At 33.1% G+C, this 14,026-nt stretch overlaps 3 protein-coding genes and 3 long non-coding RNA genes across 6 annotated transcripts; 5 read left to right on the plus strand and 1 right to left on the minus strand.

Moving 5' to 3' along the window:
- The first annotated feature begins 167 nt into the window (after positions 1 to 167).
- LOC139097804 (inactive CLIP domain-containing serine protease A3-like) lies at positions 168 to 5,712 on the plus strand. The gene is made up of 12 exons (XM_070649765.1): positions 168 to 2,845; positions 2,903 to 3,254; positions 3,788 to 3,831; positions 3,890 to 4,092; positions 4,232 to 4,351; positions 4,448 to 4,662; positions 4,724 to 4,759; positions 4,819 to 4,992; positions 5,063 to 5,074; positions 5,236 to 5,267; positions 5,426 to 5,462; positions 5,520 to 5,712. The coding sequence occupies exons 2-12, from the start codon at positions 2,954 to 2,956 to the stop codon at positions 5,663 to 5,665; spliced, it is 1,320 nt and encodes a 439-aa protein (XP_070505866.1). The 5' UTR covers positions 168 to 2,845; positions 2,903 to 2,953; the 3' UTR covers positions 5,666 to 5,712.
- LOC139097805 (uncharacterized) lies at positions 810 to 2,301 on the minus strand. The gene is made up of 3 exons (XM_070649766.1): positions 2,000 to 2,301; positions 1,750 to 1,880; positions 810 to 986 (listed from the first exon to the last, which is right to left on the minus strand). The coding sequence occupies exons 1-3, from the start codon at positions 2,269 to 2,271 to the stop codon at positions 925 to 927; spliced, it is 465 nt and encodes a 154-aa protein (XP_070505867.1). The 5' UTR covers positions 2,272 to 2,301; the 3' UTR covers positions 810 to 924.
- A 201-nt stretch (positions 5,713 to 5,913) lies between the features above and the next one.
- On the plus strand, positions 5,914 to 6,351 carry LOC139097814 (uncharacterized). Its single transcript, XR_011545104.1, has 2 exons — positions 5,914 to 6,039; positions 6,097 to 6,351. It is a non-coding gene; the product is annotated as an uncharacterized lncRNA (long non-coding RNA).
- A 307-nt stretch (positions 6,352 to 6,658) lies between these two features.
- LOC139097810 (uncharacterized) lies at positions 6,659 to 8,352 on the plus strand. The gene is made up of 3 exons (XR_011545101.1): positions 6,659 to 6,792; positions 6,968 to 7,880; positions 8,106 to 8,352. It is a non-coding gene; the product is annotated as an uncharacterized lncRNA (long non-coding RNA).
- Positions 8,353 to 8,872: 520 nt separating this feature from the next.
- Positions 8,873 to 9,393, plus strand: LOC139097815 (uncharacterized). Its single transcript, XR_011545105.1, has 2 exons — positions 8,873 to 9,034; positions 9,100 to 9,393. It is a non-coding gene; the product is annotated as an uncharacterized lncRNA (long non-coding RNA).
- A 1,491-nt stretch (positions 9,394 to 10,884) lies between these two features.
- On the plus strand, positions 10,885 to 12,792 carry LOC139097802 (integumentary mucin C.1-like). Its single transcript, XM_070649764.1, has 3 exons — positions 10,885 to 11,040; positions 11,188 to 12,235; positions 12,355 to 12,792. Exons 1-3 carry the CDS (start codon positions 10,959 to 10,961, stop codon positions 12,713 to 12,715), a joined length of 1,491 nt encoding a protein of 496 aa, XP_070505865.1. The 5' UTR covers positions 10,885 to 10,958; the 3' UTR covers positions 12,716 to 12,792.
- The last annotated feature ends 1,234 nt before the right edge of the window (positions 12,793 to 14,026 follow it).

Raw genomic sequence — 14,026 nt, forward strand, 5'->3', positions numbered from 1 at the left:
ACTGCAATGTAAAAGGCATCTGAACTTGAAGAATCTGAATCCCAAAATCTCCAATGTGAAGGCACCTGAACCTCAAAGCTCAAATGTGAAGACACCTGAACTCAAAACCTATAATGTGAAGGCACCTGAACTCCAAATGTGAAGGCACTCGAAACTGTTAATGTGAAGACACCTGAACCTCAAATCTCCAATTTGAAGGCACCTAAACCTAAAAATTCATTTATGCAGACGCCTAAACCTCAAAAACTCAAATGTGAAGACACCTGAACCTCAAAAGCTCAAATCTGAAGACACCTAAACCTCAAAAACTCAAGTGTAAAGTCATCTGAACTTCAAAGCTCCAATGTGAAGGCACCTGAACACCAAGAAATTTGTATGAAGGCACTTGTACCTCAACAATTATCTTCTAAGTTCACAAGCCCTCAAAAACCCTTTTTAATTCCGACAAAATTGCAACAAAATCTATCATAATTAACAATTGTTATCAAATCTTTTATTGCACTTAGTTCACACCCCACCGAGCCTGTTTTTGATGATAATACCCCCTTCTTGATTAGATTACAGCTGTTATTTTTAAACAACATCTTTCATAAATTGAGTTCATTGTTTTTAATCACAACAACTTAAATGACTTGTGTTATCAAATAATGCGTATTAATTAATGTTAAGTAATTGTCAAGGTTGAAATAACAAAATATTGTTGATAAAAATGATAATCTTGAGATTTTGGCAGTTATTTAACTGGATTTTGAGATATCAAAATTTGAGTTCAATTTTAAAAATTGATTATTTAATAAAAAATAATAAAATTTATTTTTTGAAATAGAAAAAAAGTTAAATTTTGAGCATTTTTTTATTCAAATATTTTTTAATAAATAATTTTGAATCCAAATTCAGTGTCAATTGTCATCTTGTGCATGGCTTTTAAACGAGTGTTGCTGTAATCTCAACGCATCCGACGAGTGTGCCTCTATCGGTGAGTGTATCTGTTGGATAATGTAAGAAAATTAATTAGTTTATTAGGTTGAAGGTGGAATTTAGTGTCAATATGGTCAAGTAAGTGATAAAGACCCAAATTGTCGATCTGGTGCCAGATTTTGGATTAGGGTTTTCAATCCCGGGATTAAAATTTATGTAATCCCATGATTCAATCCTATTTTGGATCGATTAATCGACTGTTCTATTCAAGAGAGTTAACGTCTACTTCGGTAGAGCTGTAACCATGACCTGAATCATTATTAATCTAATTTTGAGGCGGCTTGATGCAAATCAACACCCTAAGCCCTTAAGCCACACAAACGTAACTCAAAGCCACTCAGAAATCAGTATTTGGTTGTGCACATGCCGGTTAAACCGGGACTATAATTAGAACTGCACGTTATTTAGTAGATACCGGCTTCCTATTTCACTACATCAAGTTCTAAATAAACAGCTCACTTGACTACTGTTTGGATAACATTTACTGCATCCATCAATCAACCACAAACATCAAAATTCGACTAATCGATCAAAAATTCAGCTGTAGACCAGTGTGACTCTGGCATGACTCTTGATTTCAAACTGAATCCACTAATAAGTCAGAATCACATCAGGTGACGCTAGGTGCCAGATTTACACCAAATACTGAAGACCTGCGTGACTATGACTTGATGTCAATTTCTCTTCATATTCATAGAGTCACGTCGACATGGTGCTTAGTGCCTTATCTCCGATCAAATTGCAATCTTGTTCATTAATCACAATACTCACATCTGACAACAGTATTTTGGAAAGCCGGTAAGAATCCGGGAATATCTTGATGGATCATCCAGATATGTGGAATATTTGGTACTGTTGGGCATCCATGGAAGACTCCGTTTACGTACAATTGGTTGCATCCGCTGAGAATGATTGAATTTTAGGATAAATTTCAGTAAATTGAGTAAGCTTGATGTGGACTCGGATTTCATACAAAATCCGAGTCGACCTAAAGCTCTGCTATTAGGAACGACCATCTTACTTATCATGTGGTGGCTCAACTGGTAGTTGAACTGGAATTCCGAAAATAAATGCAATATTTTCAACCAACAATTCATGATGTACATCAGGTGATGATAATGTAACATTAGCAATGAATGGCTCGCCACGAACAGCAAAGCATCGTTCAGCATCACACAATGGTGTCTCAATATGATCAGGTCCACGTACACCCAAGCAATTACGCCAGAATGTGGCACTAACTGCCGGTGCCAAAATCACAGCAAGAACAGCAAAAGCAATAAATTTGTACATTTTTTTCCAGAACAGAAGCAGACTGAAGTGGATTGAGAATTGTGTATGGATATTTATAGCTAAATGGTATTAATCTATCTTATCAGAATAAAAATTTGTTAAGCTATGGTGGGGGGGATTTAAGAATAAGATTGTGATAAGGAGGAAAAGTAAGAAAAGTATGGAATTAGAAGAGAATGAAGGTCATAAATTAGATTAATAGCTACGTTGGTGATTGAAAGTTTTGTTGTTCAAGGTTTGTTTTGGCATCAAACTTGATGGTTTGGAGGTGAATTGCAGTGCTGCACAAACTGTGTGTCGCGGGACCCTTCATGTATATATTAGTCGGATGTTATGTATGGTTTCGGTCATGACTTGCGATAAAGTTGGGCCATGGCACAAAAAAGGTTGGACAGGACTGATGTGGACACTTCTGGAGCCCATTTGTAGTCTCAGGGATTGTATTTTGGCACCCACAGTAGCGCTTTGGAACAAAGTCTTGAATCAAAAGTGAACCCCGCTCCTAATCGTTACATACCTTACGAACGTCCCCAAAATGATTGTTTTACAGGAAATTCTAGAGGCTTAATGTCATGTAATATTTCATGTCCAATTTTTTACCCAATTTTATGTCAATTTTTGGTCATTCTAGAATCAATTCCACTCAGTATTAATTTTCAATCCAACCAAATCACAAAAAGTCATGAAATTCTTACTGATATTTATAACAATTACTTCATATGTAGCAGCTCAAGCCCAAGACAATGGCTTCGTACCAAATGTGTGTTTCTGTGTTACATCAAAAGGCTGTGACTATAATTATGGAAATGTAACGATGCCACCGCCACCGACAGAATCATCAGAAAATGGCGAAAGTGCAGCTGAGGAATCAACACAGGAAGGTGAAGTTACAACAACAACACATTCAGTTTCATTTCCAGAAGGCGAATCAACATCAACACCGGAAGGGGAGCAGGAAACTGCTGTGACAAATAATAGACCGGGTGAGTTTGATGAGTTTGGACTTTCTGAGTGGAACGGGGCGTTACCCTGAAGAGCACAAAGTGGTTAATCGATCAAAAATCAGGCTACAAGTCGGCGATACTCTGACTTGGTGCTGGATTTGGATTAAGCCTGATAGATGCCAATTTGGATTGATTCAGCCACTTTTGCTATTCAGAGACCTTCTGACAGCATATAAACCTGATTTTTGTGCAACTTCTGAGTTGGAAAGTCCAAAACACAAACTCTGATGAAGTTCAGACTTCAGTAGACACGCCTTCAAACTAAAGTCCTTCCAACTCAGTCGAACTTGCTACAAACTCAAGGTTGACTAATCAAAGTCTGTTTCACTCGGGTTTCATGGGAAATTTCCATCGAATTTCACCAAAAAAAATGTGTCAAATACACAACAATTTTCAAGCACAGCCATGAATCATTACATGACTGTTTCCGACAAAACATTTTGTTTTGAAATTTATTATGAATCACTTACCCAAATTCATGTAAAATTCGATTATTTTTCAAACATTTACAGCAATTGAGGAAAACGACGGATCCATTGATTTACGAATCGGCGCTGTAAGTAGTTCTTCAACAACATTCTGACAATAACTTAACCTTCTTGTATACTTCACAGTCAAGTCCATCAGTTGCACCAGACACAGGAAATACAAACAATCCAAGGATATCACCAGTCTGGGTGGGTGTTAAGCTAGGAGTCACAACTCAAACAAAATGCTCAGCAGGCTTAGATCGATGTTGTCCTAGAAATGGATTTGGTTGCGGCATTCGATATCCACCGGTAGCAAAAGCACCGAAAATTAATGGAATTGGGCAAAGGTAAGTGTTTGGATGAGGGATATTTGGGGGTGGATCCAGCGGGGGAGGGGTCATCTCTTTTTTTTTGGACTTCCTGCATTCCTCTTCTATGTCATTTCTCTATCAGATTCAAAACTTAATTCCAAACCCTTAATTACAGCTTTTACGGAGCTCATCCATGGACAGTTGACATCCGACAGAGTAACAATGAGTTCTTAGGTGCTGGAGCTTTGATTCATCATCGGCATGTGCTTACTGTTGCTCATAAAGTTTATTATTCGTGAGTATTTATTATTTAGCTGTCATTGGGACAGCTAACGACCCTCAGAGTTCAGGATATACACAGAACCATCCTAATTCATCATCAAATCCACAGTGTCTCAGTAAAATGCAGAGTTGGCGTTTGGAACCGACTCAACTCATCTCAAATATTCCCAATACAAGAGTTTACTGTACAACAAGCCAACATAGCAATTCATAAAGGATTTTCAAGTTTTAAGACTCTAATTAATGACATAGCAATTTTGAGACTTGACGCACCTGGAGTGACATTGGGTGTCTATCCAACAATAACGACAATTTGCTTGCCTAGTATGATGTTTTTGAAGCTTTTTTTAATTGGCTTGATAATTAATTGGATTTTAATTTTAAGATCAGCAAATAGTGAATCAGAGATGCTGGGTTTCTGGTAAGAATTGAATCAGAGCTGGAATATCAATCAAGCCTTATATTTCTCATTTCTTATAGGCTGGGGTAAAGGAACCTTCAACTCATCAGACACCTATGCGACAATTATGCGAGAAGTCAACGTACCATTAGTAAATAATAATGATTGTCAAAATACATTAAGAGGCACAAGACTTGGAGGGAATTTCACATTGGATTCAAGTTTTATTTGTGCTGGAGGTGAACCAGGAAATGGTGAGGATTGGTGACTTTTGGGTTTTTATGAGATAATTGATGATATTTTTATTTTTTTTGCGGTTTGCAGATGCTTGTGTAGGTAAGTTGATGTTTAAATTCAAAGGGGTCCACTCGGTGATACTCAGACTGACTGCTCCAAAAGTGATAATTGATCCAAAAGCTCAACCTCGTGTCCTTAAGTGGATTAATTGCTACAAATGCTCGAAATTTACTAATATTCAAATTTTTCTATATTGACAGGTGACGGTGGTGGTCCATTAGCATGTTCAGTGGTAAGTCATCTTACGGCACGTTCGGAAATTAGGTAAAGGTTAGGAAGTAAGAGGAAGGTGAAGGTGTTGCGTAATTTTCGAACATTCCGTTACAATTGTTCATTAATGAGTAAATTTTGAAGCATTTTTGACAATTTTTCCAATTTTTTTTCCTATAGAATGGTCGATTTTATTTAGCAGGACTTGTAGCCTGGGGTAGGTTGTTGGCACCGTTGTTGATCGGGTTTGTCTAAATATTATATTTTATTTAAGGAATCGGATGTGGATCCACTAATCCAGGAGTCTACGTGAATGTTCAAAAATACGTTTCATGGATTCAAGCGACAATTCCGGAACTTGCGAAAAACGAAATCTCACAAGGAAAAGCGAAGGGGACAGCACCTCCAAAAAGAGGTTAATAATTAAAAAAAATTATATTAAAATTTAAAAAACATTTAAAAATTTTAAAAAATTTAAAAATTTTAAAAATTTTAAAAATTTGAAAATTTTAAAAAAAAATTAAAAAATCTAAAATATAATTTAAAAATGTTAAAAAATGTTAAATTTTATTTTAAATTTTAATAAAAAGGTGTTGCATAGCATAAAGGAGGCAAACTTTGGTTATTTATTGATTAAAAAATTAAAAATGAAATTTTAAATGTGCGTTATTGAATTCGCTTCTATAAAAACTATAATTTCCATGTCTACATATCTTATGATCCAGTATTGCAAAAAAGTCTGAAGTGAAAGGATCTCAAGATGAAATTCAGCATAATTTTAACTTTTTTAATAGGTTTGTGAAATTTAAAAATTAAAAAAATTAAAATTTTTGGATTTAAACTTTTAACAGCTCTGGCAACTGCTGCACCACGTCCTGATATGGAACTTTTAAATCCTGAAACATCAAGTGATGAAAATCCAATGGCTTTAGTCATGAAACTTGTCGAATTAGGAGTTGGTAAAGGTGAAAAGAGGGCTGAATGGCTTTATAAGGACTCCATTAAAAATACACCGAAAGAAAATGTTTTGAAATTTTTTTATTGATTTTTTTGTGAATTAAATTTTCAAATAAAATAAAAAACCACTTTTTAAATTATAAATAAAATTTGTAATAAATTATTAAAAAACATAGAAAAATCACCTGTGCATATACAGGTGTCCTAGGTGCTTAACGAACAATGGCAGTCACTGCGTATTTCAGATTAAATTCACTGAATTAAATAATAATTTTTTTTTACTTTATTTAAATATTTAAAAAATTTAAAAATATTAAAATTTAAAAAAAAAATATTAAATTCAAAATAAATTACAAAAAAAAAAATTATGAAAATTAAATTTTAAGAGAAATTTAGGCGAAAAAGTTAATAAAATTATTGAAATTTATCAATAAAAGCTTCCAAGCTGACTGGAAGTTCCAGACAATTTTCCAATTCAGTTTTAATTTTGAAATATTTTTTTAGTTTAAAGTATTTTGAATATTTGAATCGACAACATCTCAAAATGAAAACTTTAATTTTTATTTTAGTCATTTTTGTTGCTATTGCAGGTAAAAATTGGTTAAAGATTTAAAAATAAATTTATTTTAAAATTCTTGCTAACTTTTAATTTAATTTTTCAAAAAAAAAAAATTCAATTTATTCATAATTTTGATTTTTTAGTTTAAAGTTTTTAGTTTTGAAATTTTGATTTTTTAAAATTTCAATTTTTTTTTTAAATTCCAGCAATCGAAGCCCAATCAAGCACAACTGCTCCATCTGATCCCATTTCAAAAGCATTGAAAGGATTTTTCGACTTTTCTAGAACAATTGGAGATGGAATTGGTAAACTTGTCAGTGACCTTGCCACTGTTAAAAGTGCAAACCAAAGTTAATTCTAGATGAATCAGATGAATCAGTGCTAGGTTGTCTTTTTTGGGGTTAGTCTTCCAGGTTGCTCACCACTGATTTTAATAATAGTTTGATTTAAAGCTTCAATTAATTCTAATTGACGAATAAAATATAAATTTACTATAAAAGTTATGAAATATTATAAAATTTAGTCGTAATTTCAGTCATAAGAGAGGCAGCTCAGCAAACACAGATGAATTGGATGTTATGTCTAAGTCAACAAACTAAAATTGTTATTATCCATGTTTAAGCTTTTTAGAAGCAATGAAGAAGTGAATTATTCAATTTTCTAGGTTAATTTAATGCCCTGTATCCAATCTAACAAGGCATGGGATCTTCATCAAGAGTCAGGGACGTATTCAGGATAAGAAACAAGGTTTTAGGTTCAAACCCAAAATAGAGAACTTTTAGCCAAAATTCATCAATTTTTGGATTCTCCCTCAAAAAATTCCAGACTACATCCATTGACTAGAGCCTTTGTCAACCACTTTAGTTCCATTTCATCATTCAACGATCCAGTAAGCCCAAAAAAACAGGAACAAATTCTCAAATTGCCTACAATTCAGGCAGTCATTCCATTAACCTATTTTGGAAAGCTTTGAATGCTTACTGGAAGTTTTAAGGAGTTTAATATAAAATTGTACATTACAATACAGCATCTGCTCATAGTTCGATTTACATTCTCTACGAAGACACATCAATATGAAATTTTCAATCATTTTTGTCATCCTGATTGTAGCTTTTGCTGGTAAATAATTAATTAAATTAAATGTTTTTCAAAATTGATTTTTAAATTTTTCGAACTTTTTCGAATTTTATTAAAATTTTCAATTTTTTTAAAAACTTTCAATTTTTTGCTAAAATTTTCCTTTTTTTTAAAAAAAAATTTTTTAAAAAATTTTAATTTTTTTATTCTTTTTCCTAATTTAAATTTTGAAATTTAAATAATTTTTAAATCTGTCCTTCTTTAAAGCATTAGCCAATGCTGAGTCAGAAACCACTGCACCAACCGAAGCACCAGCCACAACTCTACCACCACCTCCAACAACCACTGCTGATTTAAGCACAATTTTGAAGCAATTTGATAGTGCTTTTGGCAAATTAGGCAACTATTTCAAAAACATTTTTAACAAAAATTAATTTAAATTGACTTTTTTTTTTCAAATTTTAAATAAAATGGAATTTTTTTGAAAATAAAAAGAAACAATTTTAAAAACGTATTAATGAGTTTTTTTGTTTTAAAACAATTGAATAAATAATGTTGAATTCAACGCTAGTGACTCTTTTCTATCTGTTTGTAATCAATTTACACATATTAATAAGCATTTTATACGAGACTGAGATCCAAAGACCCGAAATTCAGGATCGAAGATGACCGAAAACGACCAAAGACGACCGAAGACAGCCGAAGATGACCGAAGACAGCGGAAAATGATCGAGGACGATCGAAGACTGCCTAACATGGCCGAAGACTCTCGAAGACGACTGAAGATTGCCGAAGATTGACCGAAGACTACCGAAGGCGACCGAAGATGACCGAAGATGACTGAAGATTGAGCCCAAAGCTCGAGAACCTCTGACCAAGCCCTTTCATATGCCATGTACCTTATCAGGCTCTCCTTTTCACATTAATGTGTGTATTACAATACTGTATAATCGTCACTATTGTTCAAACAAAGCTGGATCCAATTCCAATAAACTAAAATATGTTTTTTATCCCAATCCTGTTTGTGTTAAAAATTCAAAAAAGCTATTCCTTTAATTTGTATTAAATTAAAAAGCTCAGTGTAAATTTTGTTATTTTTCAGCACGATCACTTAAAGTTTAGTTGGATTCGAAGCTGAATAGACATCAAAATGAGAACCATAATTCTTATTTCAATTTTTATAGTTTTTATAGGACGTAAATTAAAATTTTTTAAATTTTAAAATTTATTTGAATTAATTAATTTTGTCATTTTCATCCAGTTGGCATTGCTGCACCACCTGTCGACTTGAGTCCATATTTACCAACAAATGCGCCATCGTACTTGAAGAACACAGATGGTATTGCACCTATTGCCACTCTTATGGCCGTCAGTGCTTATGACTTTACGCATTCAACATCGGAATCATTCAAAAAAATGATGGACTATTTTAAGTGGCTGTTGGGAATTCAGTAGATTGTAGTGACTATGTAAATCATGATTGTATTAAGTAATAAATAATTTTGAGGTACAAAACACATTTTAGTGCTGAACCATTTGATTAAACATAATAGAACTAGTGTTATTTTGTAGTAAGCTTCAAACTCTTCTTTACGTCTGACAATGTTTCATTTAAATTTGTTAAAATTGTCCAAAATCCATCCAGCATTAAGTCAGTGGTTCAGGCTTGTAAATCAGGCTTGGCAGGCTTGGCAGGCTTGGCAGGCTTGGCAGGCTTGGCAGGCTTGGCAGGCTTGGCAGGCTTGGCAGGCTTGGCAGGCTTGGCAGGCTTGGCAGGCTTGGCAGGCTTGGCAGGCTTGGCAGGCTTGGCAGGCTTGGCAGGCTTGGCAGGCTTGGCAGGCTTGGCAGGCTTGGCAGGCTTGGCAGGCTTGGCAGGCTTGGCAGGCTTGGCAGGCTTGGCAGGCTTGGCAGGCTTGGCAGGCTTGGCAGGCTTGGCAGGCTTGGCAGAAGCCATCTGTCCAAAGTCCCAGATTCAGCAAATTCCAGAATTTAATCCACACCCTTCAGTGATCATGGTACAACTATGTATATTAACAGTAATATCTAGTATATGAATAGGCTTGATAAACCCAAAATATTATCAACCTTGCAGCACACTTCACACATTCTATAACACGTGCTGATGTTAAATAAAATCAATTATCATCTTCAGACATTTGAAACAGATATCTAAAATTAATACAGAAGTTTTGCCGAATCAAAAATTCTTTTAAGAATATTAAAATTGAGAAGCACTTTGGATGTGTTAATTGAATTAAATTTGAATGTGAGGATATATGTGAGTTTGGAATGTATTGAGGTGGTTCAAAGAGAGGTTCTGAGGAATTTAGAGGGGTCCATGGGTCTTCAGGGAGGTTCAAGGTGGTCCAGGGAGACTCAAGAGGATTCAGAGAGGTTCAGGGAGGTTCCAGTGGCATTTCAGAGGTTTAAGTAGGTTCAGGCTGGTACAAGGGAGTTCATGGAGATTCAAGAGAGTTTTGGAAGGTTCAAAGGGGATTCAAAGAGGTTCAAGGTGTTTTAGGGAGGTAGAGGAAGGTTCAAGAGGGTTTAGAGAGATTCAGGGAGCTTCAATGAGGTTCAAGGAGGTTCAATGAGATTAAGGGCTGTTCAGGAAGATTGTCAACTCTGACCATTCCCTATCCCTTTGGAAAAAGTTCTTTAATTTGTGAGTTTTTCATGAAAAAAAATCAAAAAATCCCCTAAATATTCACAATAAATCCAAAAATGCTCAACCTCCGCCAACCGGAGGAGGGGATCCTCTCCTAATTTTTAACCACACCCCTTATATAGCCTGACTAAAGACACAAATCAAGGATTTAATTTCCTTAAGAAAAAACCCAAAAATAAAATTATAAATCATATTTTGCTGCACCACAAATGATTAAATAAGAAGAAAATGTGTAGATTTTAGGTGTAAATTAACAAAAATTCAGTCAAACTAGATAATTAAATTAATTTTATTTGGAATCAATGTTGCAACTAATTTTAAGGTTATAAAAGTCACGACATCACTTGAGAAATATTTTAGTCTTATTTTGTGATTTGAGGAAGCAATACGCGATAACCAACTTGATTTATTGTGGGAAAAAATTGATTAAAATTGAAATAAATGATCAAAAAATGGTGAAATTTATGTTTAAAAGCTTTGTAGTGTTGTGGATTACTGTTGTGCTGAACAATGATCGGATGATTGGATATGCTTGTAAGTTTAGATATTAAAGTTAAAAATGATGATGAAATTGATGTGGCCAAAAAATTAACAAAAAAGTGACAAATTAATTCTAAAATTCAAGAAAAAAATGCAAAAAAAATTCCAAAAAATCACATTAAATTTAATTTATTTAATCAGATCCTCAATCTAAAGGATACACATACCCACCTGGTAGTCCGCCATTCGAAGAAACAACTACGACTCTACGAACAACCACTCCTTCAACCACGACTACCCAAAGGACAACAACAGCAACTCAGAGAACAACACCTAGCAAAGCAGGATATGAGTATCCAACACCTACAATTCCATTCACTGTTCCTACCAAAACAACTACGACTACTACAACTACAACTCAAAGAACAACTCCTACGACTACAAGAACCACAACCACAACCACCCCAAAAACTACAACAACTACAAGAACTACAACCACTCCAAGAACCACCACTACAACGAGAACGACCCCAACACCAAGAACTACCCCGACAACTACACAAACGACACCTAGAACAACTACCATAACTAAAACTACAGGTTATGTCTATAAAACACCAAAGGTGACATTTACAGTACCCACAACTACCAAAACTACTACAACTACTACAAGGCAGACGACGACTACGCCGAGAACAACCACTACGACCACTACCCCAAAGACAACGACTACATCAAGAACAACCACAACGACTACAACCCCAAGAACAACTTCAACGACCACAACCCCAAGGACAACCACAACGACTACCCCAAGAACAACCACAACGACAGTAAAGATAACACCAAAAACCACAACTCAAAGGATTTCTCGGACCTATCTTCCACCAGATACACCAAAAACAACCACAACAAAGACAACTACAACGACTACATCCACTACATCCACTACACCAAAGACAACCACAACGACTACACCAAAGACAACGACTACAACAAGGACAACCACGACCACTCCAAGAACAACCACAACGACCACAACACCAAGAACAACTACAACGACCACTCCAAGAACAACTACAACGACTACTCCGAGAACAACCACAACAAAGACAACACCAAGAACAACCACAACGACCACAACAAGAACAAGCACAACGACTACTACACCGAAGACAACAACTTCAACTCCAGCAAATACATATTTGCCACCGGATACCAAACGAACTGTGCCAACTGTGTCCACTGTGTAAGTATGTCTTGGTCTCAAGAAACCTTAGGAGAACAGAGTCCTCCTTCCCTACCTGACCATTCACATAGTGTGCTTGATGTATCTGACTTAATTTAATTCCTTCTATACACTTACAGACAAACAACAACTACCACTGGAACAACAACATCTACAGGAACAACAACAACTTCTAGAACAACAAAAACTACTGGAACAACAGCAACTCCTGGAACCCGAAAAACTCGAACACCATTCAGGGGTTCATCATACTTACCAATTGTCAAGCCATCGAGAACAACCATTAAATATGTACCATTTACTTACAGTCCTTTAATTAATACTGGAACATTTAGGAGTGTCTTTATTCAACGACAGTACACGACTGGAAAGCCTATAAGCTATGTCTATCCAACATATAAGACACGAACGACACCATTTACATCAACGACAACACCGAAATATTTGTATCCGGAACCAGAAAAAAGATTTAATTTTTAAGGTGATAAGTTTTTGATAATGAAATTAGAAGGAAAATGTGTTAATAAAAGTTGAATGTTATATACTGCCTTAATATACTGCCTTAATAAATAGGAAGTTAAAGGAATAATTAAGAAACTTTTTGATTTGAATTTAATTTTTGGATCAAATTTAAAAACTGAAAAAATATAAAAATTTAAATTTAAATAAATTGGAAAATTTAAATTTAAAAAAATTTGAAAATTTAAATTTAAAAAATTTGAAAATTAAATTTTAAACTTTTTAAAATTTAGTTTTAAATTTTTTTCAAAATTTTTAAATTTTTTTAAATGTATTAATTTTTTCAAATTTTTCAACTTTTTTAAATTTTTTCAACCTTTTTAAATTTTTTCAAATTTTTTAAATTTTTTCAAATTTTTTAAATTTATTCAAATTTTTCAAATTTTTTAAACTTTTTTAAAATTTTTCAAATTTAAATTTTCGTTTTTAAACTAAATTTCTTAAATAAAAATTTGAAATTGAAATTCCTGAAATATAAAATGTTAAAATTTCAAAAATGAATAAAACAACAAATTTTTTATTTAATTTTTTTAAAATAACGTTTTTCTCACCATTTTCTTCGTGTTTTTCTTTATTATTTTTTTTTTTTTAAATTGTTAAGCAAGAGATAAACAGTTTTGTTATATCAAAGTGCCTTACTTGATCACCTTGAAATATTTTTTTTTTTTACTGAGCAATTTTAATTTACTGTAGAAGTTTTGAATTTGAAATTTAATTCAACTTTTTTTATCCTCAACAGTCAAATTTCACTCAATTTACTTCAATTACAAAAATTATAGAAGTAAATTTGATTTAGTTTTTTTATAATAATTAATTTAGTTTTCTATTTAAAAAGAGATTTTTTTCACTTATTTTTAATTATATTTTTAATAATTTAATATAAATATTTACACTTTTTTTTCTTTTAGGAAATGAGAACAAAGGAGATATTCTGTTGAATAAAAACAGAAAATTCTTAGAATATCGATGCAAAAATGCAATTAATAAACTGTTAAAAATTAATATTTTTAAAAATTTATTGTTATTTTTTTTTATTTATTTGTAAGTAGTGAAGATTTTTGATTTGTTTAGTTGAAAATATGTAAATTTATTGAAAATCAAACACAATTTTTTTTTTAAATTAAGTTTTTAAAAAAAATTAAAAAGTTGAATTTTTAAAAATTTGAAAAATCAATTTTAATAATTTTAAATTTTAAAAACTAATTTTCAAAATTTAAAGCTTGAAAATTCAAATTTTTGAAATTTCAAATTTTTTAATTTTAAATTTTAATT

The sequence above is a fragment of the Chironomus tepperi genome, unplaced genomic scaffold (genome assembly GCF_022539635.2).
Source record: "Chironomus tepperi strain 1889 unplaced genomic scaffold, CSIRO-AGI_Ctep_v1 contig_431, whole genome shotgun sequence".
Classification (NCBI taxonomy): domain Eukaryota; kingdom Metazoa; phylum Arthropoda; class Insecta; order Diptera; family Chironomidae; genus Chironomus; species Chironomus tepperi.

What these genes read in the sequence shown, in the direction of transcription:
- LOC139097804 (XM_070649765.1), top strand. Translation starts at nt 2,954, where the DNA reads ATGAAATTCTTACTGATATTTATAACAATTACTTCATATGTAGCAGCT. An exon ending in TTGATTTACGAATCGGCGCT is followed by an intron (nt 3,832 to 3,889) that starts GTAAGTAGTTCT and finishes TATACTTCACAG; the next exon opens with TCAAGTCCATCAGTTGCACC. An exon ending in AACGACAATTTGCTTGCCTA is followed by an intron (nt 4,663 to 4,723) that starts GTATGATGTTTT and finishes TTTAATTTTAAG; the next exon opens with ATCAGCAAATAGTGAATCAG.
- LOC139097805 (XM_070649766.1), bottom strand. Translation starts at nt 2,271, where the DNA reads ATGTACAAATTTATTGCTTTTGCTGTTCTTGCTGTGATTTTGGCACCG. An exon ending in GTTGAGCCACCACATGATAA is followed by an intron (nt 1,881 to 1,999) that starts GTAAGATGGTCG and finishes AATCATTCTCAG; the next exon opens with CGGATGCAACCAATTGTACG. An exon ending in CCAAAATACTGTTGTCAGAT is followed by an intron (nt 987 to 1,749) that starts GTGAGTATTGTG and finishes ATTATCCAACAG; the next exon opens with ATACACTCACCGATAGAGGC.
- LOC139097802 (XM_070649764.1), top strand. Translation starts at nt 10,959, where the DNA reads ATGGTGAAATTTATGTTTAAAAGCTTTGTAGTGTTGTGGATTACTGTT. An exon ending in TCGGATGATTGGATATGCTT is followed by an intron (nt 11,041 to 11,187) that starts GTAAGTTTAGAT and finishes TTATTTAATCAG; the next exon opens with ATCCTCAATCTAAAGGATAC. An exon ending in GTGCCAACTGTGTCCACTGT is followed by an intron (nt 12,236 to 12,354) that starts GTAAGTATGTCT and finishes ATACACTTACAG; the next exon opens with ACAAACAACAACTACCACTG.